At 37.3% G+C, this 20,254-nt stretch overlaps 1 protein-coding gene across 18 annotated transcripts in view; it reads left to right on the plus strand.

Moving 5' to 3' along the window:
• Positions 1–20,254, plus strand: part of ZNF644 (zinc finger protein 644) — a 74,852-nt gene that overhangs the window by 44,505 nt on the left and 10,093 nt on the right. For 16 of the 18 annotated variants that reach the window (XM_030574118.1, XM_030574105.1, XM_030574111.1 and 13 more), the window contains 3 exons: positions 11,590–14,633; positions 14,835–15,440; positions 17,954–18,076. In XM_030574118.1, coding sequence (XP_030429978.1) covers positions 11,621–14,633; positions 14,835–15,440; positions 17,954–18,076 — 3,742 coding nt within the window. In that variant the 5' untranslated portion in view covers positions 11,590–11,620. The remainder of the gene's footprint in view (positions 1–11,589; positions 14,634–14,834; positions 15,441–17,953; positions 18,077–20,254) is intronic. The other 2 variants (XM_030574120.1, XM_030574117.1) reach the window with 2 other exon arrangements.

Below are 20,254 nucleotides of genomic sequence, written 5' to 3' on the forward strand. Positions count from 1 at the left end.
ATGCTGCCTGCCAGGGGCCCGTATCCGAGATGTTACAGAGGCATTGTCGAGGATTATCCGGCCTTCTGACTACTACCCCATGCTACTCATCCATGTGGGCACAAATGATACTGTGAGGTGTGACACTGAGCAGATCAAGAGTGACTACAGGGCTCTGGGAGTACGGGTTAAGGAGTTTGGAGCACAGGTGGTATTTTCTTCGATTCTTCCTGTCGAAGGTAGGGGCCCGGGCAGAGACAGATGCATCGTGGAGGTGAATGCCTGGCTGCGAAGATGGTGTCCCCAGGGGGGCTTTGGCTTCCTCGACCACGGGATGCTATTCGAGGAAGGACTGCTAGGCAGAGATGGCGTTCACCTTTCAAGGAGGGGAAAGGCCTTATTTGCGCACAGACTGTCTAACCTAGTAAGGAGGGCTTTAAACTAGGTTCGATGGGGACAGGTGAGCAAACCCCACAGGTAAGTGGGGAACAAGACCTGGGAGATGGGTCGGAAACAGGAGGGAGCACGGGCTATAATGGCAGAGAGAAAGGAGGGTCAGGGCAAAGCTGGGAGGCAAGATCAAACCAGTATCTTAGATGCCTATATACAAATGCAAGAAGTATGGGTAATAAGCAGGAAGAACTGGAAGTGCTAATAAATAAATACAACGATGACATTGTTGGCATTACTGAAACTTGGTGGGATAATACACATGACTGGAATGTTGGTGTGGATGGGTATAGTTTGCTCAGGAAGGATAGACAGGAAAAAGGGAGGAGGTGTTGCCTTATATATTAAAAATGTACACACTTGGACTGAGATGGAGATGGACATAGGAGATGGAAGTGTTGAGAGTCTCTGGGTTAGGCTAAAAGGGGTAAAAAACACGGGTGATGTCATGCTGGGAGTCTACTACAGGCCACCTAATCAGGTGGAAGAGGTGGATGAGGCTTTTTTCAAACAGCTAACAAAATCATCCAAAGCCCAAGATTTGGTGGTGATGGGGGACTTCAACTATCCAGATATATTGGGAAAATAACACCGCGGGGCACAGACTATCCAATAAGTTCCTGGACTGCATTGCAGACAACTTTTTATTTCAGAAAGTTGAAAAAGCTACTGGGGGGAAGCTGTTCTAGACTTGATTTTAACAAATGGGGAGGAACTCGTTGAGAATTTGAAAGTAGAAGGAAGCTTGGGTGAAAGTGATCATGAAATCATAGAGTTTGCAATTCTAAGGAAGGGTAGAAGGGAGTACAGCAAAATAGAGACAATGGATTTCAGGAAGGCGGATTTTGGTAAGCTCAGAGAGCTGATAGGTAAGGTCCCATGGGAATCAAGACTGAGGGGAAAAACAACTGAGGAGAGTTGGCAGTTTTTCAAAGGGACACTATTAAGGGCCCAAAAGCAAGCTATTTCGATGGTTAGGAAAGATAGAAAATGTGGCAAAAGACCACCTTGGCTTAACCACGAGATCTTGCGTGACCTACAAAATAAAAAGGCGTCATATAAAAAAATGGAAACTAGGTCAGATCACAAAGGACGAATATAGGCAAATAACACAGGAATGCAGAGGCAAGATTAGAAAGGCAAAGGCACAAAATGAGCTCAAACTAGCTATGGGAATAAAGGGAAACAAGAAGACTTTATCAATACATTAGAAGCAAGAGAAAGACCAAGGACAGGGTAGGCCCACTGCTCAGTGAGGAGGGGGAAACAGTAACGGGAGACTTGGAAATGGCAGAGATGCTTAATGACTTCTTTGTTTCGGTCTTCACTGAGAAGTCTGAAGGAATGTCTAATATAGTGAATGCTTACAGGAAGAGGGTAGGTTTAGAAGATAAAATAAAAAAGAGCAAGTAAAAAATCATTTAGAAAAGTTAGATGCCTGCAAGTCACCAGGGCCTGATGAAATGCATCCTAGAATTCTCAAGGAGTTAATAGAGGAGGTAGCTGAGCCTCTGGCTATTATCTTTGGGAAATCATGGGAGACGGGGGAGATTCCAGAAGACTGGAAAAGGGCAAATATAATGCCCATCTATAAAAAGGGAAATAAAAACAACCCAGGAAACTACAGACCAGTTAGTTTAACTTCTGTGCCAGGGAAGAAAATGGAGCAAGTAATTAAAGAAATCATCTGCAAACACTTGGAAGGAGGTAAGGTGATAGGGAATAGCCAGCATGGATTTGTAAAGAACAAATCATGTCAAACTAATCTGATAGCATTCTTTGATAGGATAACGAGCCTTGTGGATAAGGGAGAAGCGGTGGATGTGATATACCTAGACTTTAGTAAGGCATTTGATACGGTCTCACATGATATTCTTATAGATAAACTAGGAAAGTACAAATTAGATGGGGCTACTATAAGGTGGGTGCATAACTGGCTGGATAACCGTACTCGGAGAGTAGTTATTAATGGCTCCCAATCCTGCTGGAAAGGTATAACAAGTGGGGTTCCGCAGGGGTCTGTTTTGGGACCGGCTCTGTTCAATATCTTCATCAACGATTTAGATGTTGACATAGAAAGTATGCTTATTAAGTTTGCAGATGATACCAAACTGGGAGGGATTTCAACTGCTTTGGAGGACAGGGTCAAAATTCAGAATGATCTGGACAAATTGGAGAAATGGCCTGAGGTAAACAGGATGAAGTTCAATAAAGATAAGTGCAAAGTGCTCCACTTAGGAAGGAACAATCAGATTCACACATACAGAATGGGAAGAGACTGTCTAGGAAGGAGTATGGCAGAAAGAGATCTAGGGGTCATAGTGGACCACAAGCTTAATATGAGTCAACAGTGTGATACTGTTGCAAAAAAAGCAAACGTGATTCTGGGATGCATTAACAGGTGTGTTGTAAGCAAGACACGAGAAGCCATTCTTCCACTTTACTCTGTGCTGGTTAGGCCTGAACTGGAGTATTGTGTCCAGTTCTGGGCACCGCATTTCAAGGAAGATGTGGAGAAATTGGAGAGGGTCCAGAGAAGAGCAACAAGAATGATTAAAGGTCTTGAGAACATGACCTATGAAGGAAGGCTGAAGGAACTGGGTTTGTTTAGTTTGGAAAAGAGAAGACTGAGGGGGACATGATAGCAGTTTTCAGGTATCTAAAAGGGTGGCATCAGGAGGAGGGAGAAAACTTGTTCATCTTAGCCTCCAATGATAGAACAAGACGCAATGGGTTTAAACTGCAGCAAGGGAGATTTAGGTTGGACATTAGGAAAAAGTTCCTAACTGTCAGGTAGTTAAACACTGGAATAGATTGCCTAGGGAAGTTGTGGAATCTCCATCTCTGGAGATATTTAAGAGTAGGTTAGATAAATGTCTATTAGGGATGGTCTAGACAGTATTTGGTCCTACCATGAGGGTAGGGGACTGGACTCGATGACCTCTCCAGGTCCCTTCCAGTCCTAGAGTCTATGAGTCTATGTCCCATGTTTATAGAGACAGTCCTGTTTTTTGGGTCTTTTTCTTATATAGGCGCCTATTACCCCCACCCCCTGTCCTGTTTTTTCACAGTTGCTATCTGGTCACCCTGGAGACGATGCATTTTAGTAACTATACTCAAAACAATCGATCCATGTAAATATCAGGAAGAACCATTGGTGCTCTGTTTTTTTCTTTCTTTTTAAAAAGAGAGCATTTTGTTCAGAGCTTAAAGGAGCCTTTCTCCATTACTCCTTTATTAAATGTTGTAGAATGCTCTGTGTGTGTTTGATTAAATTCAGCATTAGTAGCCAAGGGAGAAGAGGATCAGACCATGTGCTAAACAAAGTCACATATGCGTTTACTGGAATTCTGTAAAATGTGGGTTTCTAAAACAAGGCAAGCCCTCAAACAGTGGAGATGGTATGATCCATAGTGCTATGCCGTGAGTATGGGAGCACACTCTCAACAATCTGCTTTGCAAGTACAAGCAGAAAAGGGGAGAGAGCACTGTGAAGCCTTACATAAGGAACAGTAAATTTCTCTCAGGGAGCGGTCAGAATTGCTCTAAAAGGCAGAGAACCAGAAACTGCTAAACTGTTCCTGCAGAAGCACAAGTTAAAACTTATAGTCTATTATATATCCAACAATATGAATATCCAGAATTATTAGACAAAAATCCACTTAAAGTCAAGTGATTTTGTTCTTGCTTTACACCATTTGGGTTTTGCTGGGTGATTGGCTGGCTTCTGCTAGCATTGTTAGTGATGGTGGAGCAGGCTGTCTCCCTCCAGGCTGACTGTTGGCCAGTTAATACCAATTTCTCGTCATAACTGTTTCTTTTTGTGCCCTTTCATTTTTTAAAAGGTCTTAAACTTTCAGTCATGTTCCAAACCAGTGCTTGAACATGACGTGGCAATTAGCTTCATTGAAACAACCCCACCTCAAACAATATGAGTTCTTACATGCTCAGCTATAACAATATGAAGTAATGACTCGTGTTCGCATAAGGTTAACGTTCTTTTTCCCTGTCATCTCAAAGTTTACTTTGATCAAGATGGTATATAGAGAGAAAATATAAAACACAAAATATTAACCCAAAAACTGGGCATCTTTTATTCTTCTCTTCTCTCCTGTATTTTTTTATTTTTCCTATCTATCTTTTTAATTTCATTCTCTAAGTAATGAGTTCTTGCCTGCTGTGACTCTTCCCTCCTCCCCAGTTGTCCTGTATGCTTTTTTCTTTAGGCAAAAATAGCTTCCAGACTAGAACAGTGTCTCCTCATCTCGGTCATTTTTTCTCTTCTCTCACCCATTACCTTTACTTTTCTGTCTTCAATGATAGTCTTCAGGCTTATGCTTTCTGGCTGCAAATGGCCCCTCTTCAGCATGGCTACTGAACCCGTCCACTAGCCTGATTGTGGTCCTGTCTGATCCCAGAACCAAGGAGCCAGCAGTCTAAAATTTCCATTTCTGCCCTTCATTTCATGAAAAGCTGTGCTTTGGCTCTACCATTTTGTCTCCCAGTCATATGGGGTTGTGTGTGTGTGAGACCATTACTCTATGAAAGCTTCTGTATGTAAAATTATGCATTTTAGTAAGTACATTCAAAATAGTCAGTTGATACACGTTAGGCAGCAGTCTTCTCTCTTCAAGACTTCACTCTTGGGTGACGACAGAGGCACAAGTGAAAACTTGGTGCAGAATTTTAAATGTCTTTCCTGTTGCTAAATGTTGGATCCATATTTCCTGTGAAAAGATTGTGCACATCTGTTTAAAAAAAACAGTGTGCTGGGCTTATATAGAGTTAAAACTATGCTGAAAGGCTTGTTTTCTCTCTTTGATGTTGTATAAACAGGATGAATAAAATTAGCTCACCTTTAAATTGGCTCAATTTTTTGGGCCACTTACTTTCCAGTGTTCCTTTTAATCAGAGTTTCAGAAAATAACAAACAAACCCTATGGCCTTATTAAAAATGTCTAATGTTAATGTGACTTTAAGATCCATGGTTTTAGCTCATTTATGTTTTACTTGTAGCTTTTGCATGAAAATTTATATTAGCTGTGGAAAAGCATTTTATGCTCTTTACAAATTTGGTTAAATCCTGTTCTTTCATTTCCAGTGTTTTTTTTAGTATGCTGCAAATGCCTACAAAATAGAGGGGTTATAACAGAAATCGACAAGCCTCTAACTATAATGGTGCTAGCAGGCAACAGTATAATATATTTAGCTCTGTAGTGAACTAGCCTTGAATGAGAGCAATATTATAATTTGGTGTGTGACAGTATTACATGGCAAAGGTTATTGTTATGAAATAAGTACTCAAGAAATATTAACCTACTTGTAATAAATACAGTTAATAATGTACATAAAAGAATGGAATTAAGTACATTTTCTATCAAAAAGAATTATTAATGAACAGAAAGTGGACAGCATAGATTTGATGACAAGAAGGTTGCATCTAATCTGAATCACTGAGTGACCTAGGAAGCTTGCTCAGAGGGATTACAGAATAATTATGTTAATATGCAATTATCACCTCATTTCTTCTGTGGTAACCTCAAGATGTAGTGTAGTAAGAGTGTTATAGCAAGTGCTGATAGTTTGCAAAAATACTGATGTTTGAGATTTCTGAGACAATAAGATTAGCTTGAGGCATTTAAGTGATGATCTGTCATCTTGAAGACAGATCTGACCTTTGCACTTTTTTTTTAAAAAGACTTGTAGTATCTAGCTACAGGCAGTTATAGCTGCAGAACTCTTTAGAATTTTTCAGAAAATGAGATGTTTTATGCTAAATATTGAAACAAGATATTTAAGAAGAATTAGTGGTTTTATTTTTTTAAATTTCCATTTATAAATAAAGTAGGGGGGACAAACTGTTTCGGTTAGCTGAGCAATGGATCATATTCTGCTCTTGGCTACGCTAGGACAAATCTTGAGTAACTCAATACAATAAATAGTTGTGCTGGTGTAAATCTGGAGTAAGATTGCTAGGAGCAGCAGAGTTATTCCAGACTTCTGCTAATGTAACTGAATTTGGCACAGTACTTATATACAGTTGGATGATAGCACTGCTCTAGTAATTTATCAGTCTTTATTAGCCAGATATTGCAGGTATATATTGTGTAAGCTCTTCAAGGCAGGGACTGTGTCATTCTGTGTTTGTAAAATCATAGCATATTTTAGGCATTGCTGCAATCTAAATGACTTGTTATACAAGATTTTAGCCAGAAGTCGTACCTTTTTTTAAAAAGTTGAACTAGCTCAGCTCTCTATCTTAGAAAAAAAGAGACAATGCTTAACATGGGGGGAGAGGAGGGATACTATATACATTCAGCATTTACAAAGAAATAGATTGTTTAAATCCTGACATATTGAAGTGGCTAGTGCTGTGCAAGTACAGTAAGTATATTTAAAAGTTACTACTGTGCATTTGGATCAGTTTGTATTGTTTTATGCTTTCATGGTACAGTGTACAGCATGAAGTTTTTTAAGATGTGTGCTATGACTGCATGTTAAGAATAATATACAATCTTGGCTAAATCTTAATTGCTCTATTGATGCACCTAATTTTGAAAGTGCTTTGGATCAGATTACACTTCAGTAGGTCACTATTCTTGAGGTTCAAACATAAACATTCTCTTAAAAATAAGGACATTGAAAGCTCAGGATAGAACACTATTAAAACCGTCTAACCCTGCGTATTGTTTTATTGCATCTGTTTCAGGATATCAGAGTGGACGATTGTAGGGTGACCAGACAGCACTTGTGAAAAATCACGACAGGAGGTGGGGGGTAATAGGAGCCTATATAAGAAAAAGACCCAAAAATCGGGACTGTCCTTCTAAAATCAGGACATCTGGTGATCCTAAGCGATTGTATGTTGTAGTATTCAAGTATAATCCAATAGGTTTAAGTATTGAATTTCAGCCTCAAATCTCCGCCTCCCAATGCACTCACAAAAAGACATTTAAAATCATTGCAAACATAAAGTTACTTCATCCTTTGGTGCCAGCTAATTGGCACCAATACTTAGTTCATAGGTGGAAAAATGCTACAACTAACTTAAAATGATCTGATACATCTTATTGTTGGAGTAATATGCATTGTGGGCCTAATCCAAAGCCTGCTGAAGTCTGTGGAAAGACTCTTGTCAGTTTTGATAGTCTTCATCGAGCCTCTTCTGACTCATTGTCAATCTTCATAAACGTATAACACCTGAAGTAATTTATGAAAAATAAAAATATCTGATATAATTAAACTGTTGTTCATCATACCATTAAAATAAATTTCTAGCTGGAGGTGGTTGGATTGTAATATTTCCATGTTCCATAATTTTAATAAAATTAAATGCTCTCTATGCATTACTAAAGTCTTTATGCATTTACAATTTCATGTGTGCAACAGTATGGTTTTGTCTTCATCTAAACTTGTGGAAAGTTTTCAGGAAACCATTTTGATAATGAGGATTGCAATCTCCAAGCAGACATGATATTCTCAGTTTGCCACCCTGCTGTTCAGGGGGTACCAATGAAGTAGCTTTAAATGGGAAGCGTCTGTTCTTTCTCTGAACCCCTAACACCAGAACAGATGGGTAGAACATGGAACATGGAAGGTTTTACTTCAAGAGGTGGTAACAGTGAAGCCACTCATTAACACTGAATTTACCACTTCGTTAGCAACATTGCTTCCTGTTGAGAAAAACTAATATAGGCTCTCAAATTGACTGAACATACGTTTGTCTACCTCTGTGAATATAAGATGAAAAAAATACAAATCTTTTCAGAATAAATAACTAAAAAAGATGAAATCTCTAAACTCTATTTCAGAATGATTGAATAACATGATATGATTGAGAGTTCAATATTTTATACTTATTCCATGAGAAATTTGACAGGGAAACTGTGGAGCATCCTTAGAGTTTGCTTTTCTTTTAACTGACATTTGCACTATTGCTTTTTAGTGCATGTTTGTGCTACCCATTTTTAACTTGTGTATGTGATGTAAAGACTCCTGCTGGGTGCTGCATTATCGCCATTTTAGGGTGATAACATTGAATATGATCTTATTATAAGTCTTTTAATTACTGTGGAAATTTGCTAATCTCAACATTTAATAGAGTTTTGAAAATTGGAGAAATAGAAGGATTAAAAATTGATGTTTTATCTAGTTAGGTTTACTTAAGGATATGGCATAAATCCGTTTAAACAATGTTCTGTCATTAATGTATACTTCATGTATTTGTGACTGCACACTGATATGAGTATTACTTAAATGGAATTGTTCTGAATATTGATACAGTGAAGAGAAGCTTTTGATATATATTGCATGTAATTAAAGCTATTTTCATTATACAGCAGTACTTGTATTATCATTTCTTCTTCACACTCTTTAGCCCAGTTTAGTTTTTAGAAGAATAACTGCGCCAGGAAAATAAGATAGTAAAAAAGTGTTGTGGGGGGGAGAGGGAGAAAATTAAGTGTGGCTTGGTAAATCTGTGGTTTTCCTTCTCTATAAATTGGCTCCAATATAAGCAGTATAGCAGCTGCATTTCCATGAGGCCTGGCATTGGCTGGCTTTGTGTTAGGAGAAGGAGATTGTCTTTAGAGTGAACTATAAAGGATTTTTTTTAAAAAAGACACTGGGGCCATTTTACTAGTTTTTGATTTGTTAATAAGACAAAAGTGTGCTTTCTTTGTCTTACTGCTTGATTTCTATTTTTAATTTTAATTTTAAGAAAAAGGGATGTCAGGTGTGGTCTTCCTGGGTTTTGTTGAAGGACCATTGGGAGGAGCCAGGAATGTTTGTTGTGGTGCTTTAATTGAAGGAGTGTAGGTGATGACTTTAATAGAGGCTTTCTTTATTCAAAATGTTAATTAGTAATTGAAGTTAAATAGGTGTTTAACAACAAACAGATAACAAAGATCAACATTTTCAAAAGTTCTTGGTAATTTGGCTGCCTCAAGTTTTGGGTGCCCTGTTTGATACACCTTTAAAATTCACTCTCCCTTTCTGTTGCTTAACTTTCACTTTTTGTACCCTTGAGATGTCATATTACACTTGCTCTCCAGTTGCCACAGTGTTCTATTCTAAATGGGGTTGGAAATCCTAATGTTAAACCAAGTAAAAGAAAAAATATTTTTGGAGTTGAGGAGGAAGGATGTGGAGGAAGGAGAGAAAAATCTTTCAGGTGAACTTTATGTAGCATAAGGAAATAGTGAAAGACGGACACCCAACTTCTCCTCTTTCTTGCAAGACATATTTAAATTCATTAACTGATTCAGATAACCCAGGTCTGTCTATATACTCAGTGTGCTTTTCCATGTTTTATATCAATGCTCATAGACTAGAATTAGGTTTTTGTTTTCTTCTTTCTGGTACTTGGGAGTTCCTTGACCACCAGAACAAAGGTTTTAATAAATTGTTCCATAGTAAGTGTCAGGTCTGTTGCGACAAACACCTTGAAGTGGGTGATGCTTTCAGATACAGAACAAGTTCTCTTGATTAACTCTGCAGATGCTAAAGGGAGCTTTTGATTTTCTGATGATGCAAATTCATTGAAATAATTCTAACATCGTGATCTTGGAAGCCTTTATTCTTTTCCAACTGTAGTTTTACATCTGTAACCACTAATGTGTAGATTAGAATGTTTTATAGTAAACAGCTAAAAATGAACTTTCCGTTGACTTTGTAATCCACATTAATGTACTTATAAATTGTACTTTCAGTAGTTTTGTGTTGTTAATACTTTCCTACCCTTTTTTACCTGCATGTACTAGTTCATTTTTTAATCAGGAGATTAAATATTGTATAAATAGATGACTAACGGACAATTTGGGGGAGAGGGAGACATCAAACTAGTGAAGATCCTTTTTTCTGTTTTTTTTAAAATAATTACCTGCAAATATCCTCATTAAGCACTATTGCTCTTACTTTGTTGTAAAGTTAGTTTTGATTTACCGTATATACTTGTTCATTAGCCTGTTCGTTTATAACCCCCCCTCCCCCCCCAATGGATAGGTAAAAATAGCAAAAACTGTATGACCCTTTCATAAGCCGACCCTATATTTCAGGGGTTGGAAAACTTTGTCTCCCGGCCCAACAGGGTAAGCCGCTTTCGGGTCGGGATGTTTTGTTTACCTGGAGCAACTGCAGGCCTGGAGCCCCTCAGCTCCCTTGGCTGCGGTTCGCTGTTCCCAGTCAATAGGAGCTGTGGGAAGTGGCGCCACTTCCTGCAGCTTCCATTGGCTGGAAATGGCAAACCATGGCCACATGTAGACCTGTTTATAAGCCAACCCCCGCTCTTTGATGCCTCACTTTTTTACCAAAAATATTCAGCTTATGAACGAGTATATACAGTAATTAAGATCTAACCATTAAAAACTACACGCTGAATATAATAGAAAATTTCTGTGAATTGACAAGTGCAAAGCCAGTGAAGTTTGTACGGTGTGCACACCCAACAGATATGGAACAAGGTATTTAGGCCCTGATTCTACAACCACTTTACTACTCTGAATAGTTCCACTGGAATCACTGGAACTACTCCCCATAGTAAAGTTAAGAATGTGTGTTTGCAGGATTGGGGGCCTTAAAAGTTCTGCTGGTGTTAAGCTGCAAAAGCCAATTACTTCCAGTTTCCACCATATTTCCCCTTTTAAACAAATACAAACTGTAGGACATTAGAAGGGGGAAATGATGTTAAGGCTGCAAGATCAGGTTGTAAGCACTTTTGGAAATTCCACAAATTAAGGTTACTGCCTGCCCATTGCAAATACGTAGGAAATACTATTTCTTTTCCTTAGAAAATGTTAATGTTAATATATCATAAAGTATACAGGCTGTGTAATGTGGCTATGTTAATCTTGTTATCTCAAACTTAACTTTTTGAACTTTCAGTTTGTTTTTAATGCTTTATCTTGCAACTTTAACGTTGCACAAATTAGGGGGAGAGGAGCATTAGATTCACTTTGTTTTTCAAGTTAATATAGAAAACAGTCTGCACTGAATCTCCTAAATGAAAAGACTGAACTGTTTTTAACACAGTCAAAATGATTTTTCAGCTTCAAACAGCCAATCATAATACAGCACATTGCTTCAGAAATAATATCAATTTAAAACTGTTTTTATCAGCTATTTCTGTGCATGTCTAACTACTGTATTTCTTTTTATTTTTAGTATAAATGTGCTTAGTAGACAGACCAGCAATATGGATGATTCAAAGATAAATACTGAGATTACTGGTGCTAAAGAAGGACTCCTAGATGACAGCAATTTCATCTCCAAGGGAGAAAGTGGCATTCCTAAACCACAAGAGAGTGAAACATCATTTCAGAAAAACAATATATTGACTCTGCCGGAAGAGCTGTCAAGGGACAGATCTGAAAAAGCCTTAAGTGGAGGCCAGAAGTCTCTCTTTATACATACTGGTGCTCCTACTGTTTCTACTGAAAACTTTATCTTGCCTAAAGGAACTGCTGTTAATGGACCAGTTTCACACTCCACCTTAACTAAAACTTCCATTATGAATAAAGGCAGTGTTTCATTAACCACTGGACAACCTGTGGGTCATACAGATTCCTGCTTAACTTTGCCAGTGGTACATGATCTCCAGTTGCCTGCAAAGAGTACAACACAGAAATCAAGTCAACACCAAGTGTTATTTTTGTTACCTGATGTAGCACAGGCTAAGAACCTGACTCATTCCATTAAAAATCTACCTACCTCTGCTTCAGTTGGTTGTGATACCCAGAAATCTATAGGAAATAGTGTGAAATCAGATAGCACTTTAATAAGCCAAGTAGAAGTGTGTGAGGATAGCAAAAGTTTACTAGTAGACGATGATTGTGTCAATACATTAACAGGAATTTCCTCAGGTACAGGTGGTTTCAGATCAGGAAATGATACAAACTGGGATCCACAAAAAGAGTTTATACAGTTTCTTATGACAAATGAAGAAACAATAGAGAAGTCTCCAGTTCACTGTAAAGTAAGTCTAGAGAAAAAGAGAAAAAGAAAAATGGATGTTAGCAAGATAACACGTTATACAGAGGACTGTTTTGATGATACAGATTATATTCCCAGTAAATCAAAATTACTAAATGTTGACTATTTAGAGCAGAGTGAGGATCTAGAAGTAGTAGAACCACAGAAATATGCATTAACAAAAGTGAAGCCTGAATCAACAGATGAGGAGTTAGAAGCTGTTGATGCTATCCAACAATTGATTTATAGTCCTACTAACAAATGTGCAGAAGATACTTCTCCAGTTCACACTAGCACTTTTCTTTCTAGTACTTTAAAAAACAAATGTGAACAGAATGATTCAGAATCACCATCTACTTTCAGTACTGATGAGCCATCGTTTTATCCTTGTACAAAGTGCAATGTGAATTTTAGGGAGAAGAAACACCTGCATAGGCATATGATGTATCATTTGGATGGGAACAGTCACTTCCGTCATCTCAATGTTCCAAGACCCTATGCATGTAGGGAATGTGGACGGACATTTCGAGATCGTAATTCACTTCTTAAGCACATGATAATTCACCAGGAAAGAAGGCAGAAACTGATGGAAGAAATCCGGGAGTTGAAAGAACTCCAGGATGAGGGTAGAAGTGCACGATTACAGTGTCCACAATGTGTATTTGGTACCAATTGTCCCAAAACATTTGTGCAACATGCTAAAACCCATGAAAAGGATAAAAGATATTACTGTTGTGAGGAATGCAATTTCATGGCTGTGACAGAAAATGAACTGGAATGCCATAGAGGGATTGCTCATGGAGCAGTAGTGAAGTGTTCAATTATCAGTAGTGATATCTCCCAGAGAAAAACACAGAAAAAGACTTCAGGGAAAGATCCATATGTAGGCTCATCAAAAAAGTCAACCACATATATGTGCAAAATGTGTCCATTTACTACATCAGCCAGAAGCATTTTAAAAAAACACATGGAATACTTGCATCCAGCATCGTGCATTGATCCATTTGGTAGCCATCTTAGATTAGAAAAAAGGAAAAGCAGCATAATTGAAGAACCTTTAGATTTTGGTAGCAGAACTAAACATTTGATCAAACAATCATCTACATTTCCAAAGAATTCTGTTCTAAAGCAAGATGTAAAAAGATCATTTGGCTCAGCTTCACAATCCAGTAACTTTGCGAAACTTCACAGGAGACCCCACAGGATACAGAAGGCTCGGAAAAGCGTTTCACAGTCAGCTGTAAGTGTGTGCAATCAAAACTCTACAAACAAGACTATTTTGATTAAAAATAGCATTGACCAAAAACCTAAATATTTCCATCAAGCAGCAAAACAAAAAGCTAGTGTCAAAACAAGCAGTAATTATTTATATAGGCACAAATATGAAAACTACAGGATGATTAAAAAATCTAGTGATCCTTATCCTTTACATTTTAAAAAGGAAGAGTCCAGCTCTGTTAGTTCTTTACATTTATTTTCATCATCAAATAGTCCCCATAATAATTGTTTTATGATGGATTCTCATAATCTTGATTCCAAAAGCCCAGAAGGCTATAAAGATCGTAGGCGAGTAGCTGTAAAAAGAGTGGTTAAAGAGTCTAAGAGGGAAGGCTCTGTTACAGGAGATGATTTGGATTGCTATCCAGATTTTCTACATAAAATGACTGTTGTTGTTTTACAGAAACTTAACTCTGCTGAAAAAAAAGACAGCTATGAAACGGAGGATGAAAGTTCATGGGATAATGTTGAACTATGTGATTACACTGCACAGTCTATGGAGGATGAATCTTACAGTGATATTAATCAGGATCATGTAAACCTATTCCCTTTATTCAAAGGTAAAATGGAGGATCAAGAAGCTGGTGATAAATCCTCTCTTCATTATGAGCAGAATGATGGTTTTTATTTTGAGTATTATGAAGATGCAGAGAGTAGTAACTTTCTGCATGAATTACATGATCCTCAAAATTTAGAAAACGTAGGAACAGCATTGCCAAAGCATAACTCAGTTTTCCATTGGACTGATTTATCACTTGAGAAGAAGTCCTGTCCATACTGTCCAGCAACATTTGAAACAGGAGTTGGATTGTCTAATCATGTTCGTGGGCACCTTCACAGAGCTGGATTAAGCTATGAAGCCCGCCATGTTGTTTCACCGGAGCAGATAGCGACAAGTGACAAAATGCAGCATTTCAAAAGAACTGGAACAGGAACCCCTGTTAAACGAGTTAGAAAAGGTATGATTTTTTAATTTGGGTGTGCAGTGGGGGGTAGAGGAGGATATAATGGTCTGCTAATCATAAAAGAAGATGAATTGTTTTCTTTCCTTTAAAAAAGGGGTTTTTTGTATTCATGATTAAAAGTTTATAGCATTAAGTACAGTTAAGGTGTTCAAAAATGTTTGGAAAAATTGATAAATCATTATTTTCTCTCTTTAGCTATTGAGAAATCTGAAACTTCTTCTGAACACACATGCCAGCTCTGTGGAGGTTGGTTTGATACAAAAATTGGATTGTCTAATCATGTGCGAGGACATCTGAAAAGGCTTGGCAAAACCAAGTGGGATGCACACAAGTCTCCAATCTGTGTTCTAAATGAGATGATGCAAAATGAAGAAAAATATGAAAAAATCCTAAAGGCATTGAACAGTCGCCGTATTATTCCCAGACCATTTGTCGCTCAGAAACTTGCTTCAAATGATGACTTTTTATCTCAAAATGTTATACCTCTTGAAGCATACCGTAATGGCCTAAAGACTGAAGATATTTCAGTGTCTGCATCGGAGGAAGAAGGTCTGAGTTTCCTAAATGAATGTGATGAAACAAAAACAGTACTACATGATGAAAAAAAAAATCAGTCACTTACACTGATAGAACTTCTGAAAAATAAAAGGTTAGGAGAAGAAAGGAATCCTGATATCTCTTCTCAAAAGATCCATAATCAAACTGCACGGAAGAGGTTTGTTCAGAAATGTGTTCTTCCATTAAATGAAGACAGTCCATTGATGTATCAGCCGCAACGAATGGACTTGACTATGCAGTCAGGTAAGAGGCTGTTTATAGCTGTCTAACTATGCTTCCAAAGAGTTATTTCATTTATTAGCAAAGCTATTGTGGTGTAGAATATTTTTCCTAGAACACAGTTCATTTAACTCTTGTTTCCTTTGCAAAGTACTGAGTGGGGAAAGAGAGTGCAATAAACTTCTAGTGTAACTTGCCCAACGTTAGTGAATTCTCTTGCACAAAAAATAGTTCTTTTTTGGCATGTGGTTGGGGTGTGATTTAAAAGGAGCCAGAAATTAAGGAAAAGGTTAGACAAAAGTACACTCTTTGATAGCAAAATATGCTGCTCCTCAACAAAAATAGTTGAAGTAGCTGGGTGCAACCCTTAGACCTCCCAGAGAATAATCTAACTTGTACAGAAACAGGATTTACCCAAGCTGACAGAACTATTCTCAGTGTTACAAAGGCATAATATTTCAAAACTATGAACAATTATTGAAAAATTTCAACATTTTAGGCAAACATGCTTCTTCAGCATAAAGTAATGCATGTTTGTTGTATAATTGTGGCTGATGTGGGAAACTGCTGTTCTCCTTTTAGCCCTGTCTACCCTGGGAGAAGAACTGTGCTAGTTACAGCTCTGTTTGAACACAGTGATTGCCAGCAGGGTTCTAATGCATAATCCCTGACTGTTGTGGGCAAAGATTTTTTTTTCCCTGAGAACTGTGCTAATAAAACAATTGTGTAATTTTTGACTACTTGCTCAATAGTCTCTAGCCCCATTTTAGAACAATGTTCTTAACGTAGCTCTTGCAATAAAATCTGTTTCCATTGATTAGGGAAACTCTACTAGTATCCTTTGATAATGCCTTTGTGTAAACAGAATTTCTAGCTAGTCTGTTTCTGCTCCTAGTTTGGACACCGCTTTCTGGTACTGCAATATCCTAGATACTGAAGTATCGGTTCTTATTTTATTTCCTTAACAGTTTTTTGTTTTGCTGGTTCTCTTGCCAGTATTCCAGTACAGTATAGCTTATCTGGCAGTGCTCAATGCTTGTTCACCTGTGTGTTTGCCTTTTTAAAAAATAACTTGCCTGTGCAGTAAAATCTGTCTTAAGTGACCACACAATTGTCTGACAAAAATCAGTTTCTTAACAAAGGTGACTTTCTAATTTGGCCTAACAAAGGTGGAACAGAATTATATTCAGTACATTTGGGTATTTTTAGTGGTCTCTTCAAACAGGAAGTTGCCTAATAAGGGAATTGTCTCTTTGACAGATTTCACTATATTTGGAAAAACATACTGAAGTATAGCTTGCCAAATTTAATACATTCACTTCTGAATGTTAGATGGTATCTATTTGGCTGTACTGAAAAATTAAGTGAAAATGAACATATATTTGCATAATACTAATAGTTATAAACAAAGCCCTTGAGCTAGCTGTGGCTAAGATAATAGAATTTGACAACTAACTCCCTGTGACTGTTGAGTTAAACAGAAAATAAAATCTCTATAACCATAAGTTGCTTATCAAGCAAAAATTAAGTTATTTCAAATATCTTTAATACAACTCCAATTTAAAAAATTGTCTACCAACCAGGTATTCTCGTTCTGTGATTTGCCTGAAAAGCAGTCTTTCTTCTGTGGGCTGCTGGATTATAGGATTCTTTCTATCCTGCAAACAGAAGTTTTCCAACATAATAGCTCTAGACATTTTTAAACTAACATATTTTAAGTTTTCTATAATATTAGTTGACATCATTGACCAAGATAATGTATTTTTGACAAAGGGAAGGGAAGCACTTTGATGTGGTATCACAGTAAATTTGAGAAGAAACCAATTATAATGGTTTCTTTGTCTGGTTAGTGAGGAGTTTAGTATTGTTTCACTATGTTTTCTTTCCTGTGATAAATAAGATGTTAGTTTGTTGATCATTTATTTAGCACAAAGATTTTAGCAAAAAACTTCAAATCATTAACTTTCATTATTGATTGCGCATCCAAAGTAATGAACATAAAATGCACTGAATAAAATGTTTTGTCTAACAGCTGTTCAGTGGTGTGTTTTACCACCTTTTCTCCCAGCCTTCATCAGCAGCCTAATTTAGTAGTGAGCCTTTTACAGTCTTGTGGGTAAAACACTTTAATTACCACTTTGTCAACTAGACTTTTTAATTCTCTTTATTGGGAATGTTGCAGGCTTTGAAACTTCTCAACAGATTTGTGCTATTCAAATCACAGGATTGTGTTTTGGGGTTAGGAAGTGATCTGCATACTGTGGAGATCTGCAGGAAAGTGATAATAGGTGTTAAATCCAGAGAAGCTTGGGGGTTCAAGGTTTACCCCTCTTTTCTTTCAAAATAACATGGTTTGGCTCTAAACGCTACATGCAAAACTAATAATGGTTAATTTGGATCCTTCTAATATACTAAACGATTGCATCAATGCAGTGAATATATTTTAAACATCTTTATTACAGAAAACTTTTTACAACGCTTTGAGAATTTCATTTTTTGAAGAGAGAACTGGATTATAGTTTTCTTTTGAATGATAGGTATGCCTGTGAAGCTTAGAACGTGTGTGCATTGCAATACGACGTTTACAAGTGCTGTTAGTCTGTCCAACCACTTACGCGCTTATGCACGAAAGAAGAGTGCTGGACTTTTGACTGGGACAGGTATGTTTTGTTACAGATGTAAAAGCAAGTTTGTGTATGATGCATTTTCCTCATCAGACTGCACAAACTTATATGTTAATCCAAATGAATTTTGACGCTTTCTCTGGTAAACAAGTTTAATTAACAATTGAACTTCAGCAACTTGTAAACATATAGGCGTTGCTGTTGTCCATTTTTCATGTTTGTTTTTCATTCTTACTCACTCATTTTGGTCCAGCATTTCAGGTATGTAAACAAAGCTGCAAGCTGAGCAACTTTCATTCTTCACCCCAAAATCAAAATAGCTATTTGTTTTTTTATGAAAGGGATATGACAGCTTTAAAAAATCATGCCTGTCCAAACACTTTTTACCTACTTACTATTACAAATAGCCCTTAAGAGTACTACAGTTGAAATAGATGAGCGAAAAATAACTAATTTTTCAGTCTAGCATCTGACAGCACTTTGTCTATAGTCAGTTTCACAATTTTCTCTGTTGGTGTTGGTGGTTCACAAAGCGAAAATAATTTGGTAGTGGTACTATGGGGTGAGTGTAGTACTGTCCTGACACTACTTTTAAATCATTCATATTAAAATAAACTAGATTTCAGGTTGGTGTCCCTTACCATTTTATGTTGTGATCCGGAATATTATCCGGGGGCCTAGTTCTGCAGCTGGCTTTCTGCAGGTAACCCCCTTGTGGCTACATGAAATATCACTGAAGTCAGTGTGATCTGAATCTGTATGGTCTACAGTAGGAGGCAGAATGAGGGTTGCGGAGCAGAAGGGGAAGATATCAAGGAAATTGGGAGGTGGAGAGCATGAAATAGAAATACTAAGTAACTGGGGAAGGCAGCTGTCTGTCACTCCATAAAGAAGAAACAAGCACAGGAAAAAGTAAACTTTGGTAAAAGTAGTGTTCCATTTTCTTAGCCATAGATCTTGCTATTTATATGAAGTACAAGTCATATGTAAAGCAGGGATGTCAAACTTTCTGTGAAGAGGGCCAAGATATGTTTTTAATTCTAGTCTGTAGGCAGAGTCTATGAAGGTTGAGTTGTGTGCTACCCGTGATTCACAGTGGATCTCCCACTGATAACAATGGGAGGTTTGATCGAAGACTGCATGGTAGAATCTAGCTCTTACATAATAATTAACTTTGTTGTTAAGGTTACTGTTTGCCATGTCACTCAGTGGGGAAAAGATGATGCACCGGGCTTTACCATCACTGCTGTTTTTGAGATTTTGGACTCTTTGCTACTGCTTTTATTCAGTTTATGCATAAAATTATGATAATTGTGCAAGATAGGTGTACAACTGCATATGTAAGTTGCTGGAAATTATTGCTTTTAAAATATTTTTATTAAATATTAAATATTTTTAAAAGTTAACAGGAGTCACTGGTTTGGTAACACTGAGCAGGTCATTCTGTGCCTCCGTTTCCCAATCTATAAAACGGAGATGGTACTAACTTAATGAAGTCCTTTGAGATTACTTATGAAAAATTCTATATAAAAGCTAGGTGTATTATTCTTATGATTTATTATATAACACCTGTGAGATGGAGGGCAGTTCATGTTTTTTAGAGCTGTTTCAGGCTGTCTGCAAACTTACAGTGATAACTCTGTATGAGTAGTTCTTCATTTATATTTGCCCATTTGAAAGTTTTTCTTCTCATCTGGAAGAGCTAGAAACTTAATTTTTAAGTGCAGAATTTGAATCTGGTCACAGAGAGGAGATACATTAAACCAGCTAGAGGAAATCCATGGGTTGGATGTCTCAAAAATGATGTATAGGAAGATTGAATTATGTTAGAATACATAATCAGTATTTAGTATTACTTTTATCCCCAGTAACTGATACTAGAATGCTGCTAGTTTTCACTAGTGACTGGGAGACCTTTGCAAATTAGTGACTTTTGTCAATTGGTAAGCGAATAAACGAAGCAAGGATAATGGATCACAAAATGTACTTTGAAAATTGTGGTTTTAATTAACTGACAATTCATAGTGTACCAGTAAATCATCTACACTGTTGTACATTGTATAGGATGAGGTCTTAGTGATATAATAACACACTACAAGCACTGTGCTCTTACTGTTTTTCTGAGAAGTGAGAAGAGATGGCTCTGTGTGAGTGCAGATATTACTGAGCATCTCCTATATTGGGAAGATCCCAGTTCTTCTTGTCTTGTTAGAT

This window comes from Gopherus evgoodei, chromosome 8, assembly GCF_007399415.2.
Source record: "Gopherus evgoodei ecotype Sinaloan lineage chromosome 8, rGopEvg1_v1.p, whole genome shotgun sequence".
NCBI classification, from domain to species: Eukaryota; Metazoa; Chordata; order Testudines; family Testudinidae; genus Gopherus; species Gopherus evgoodei.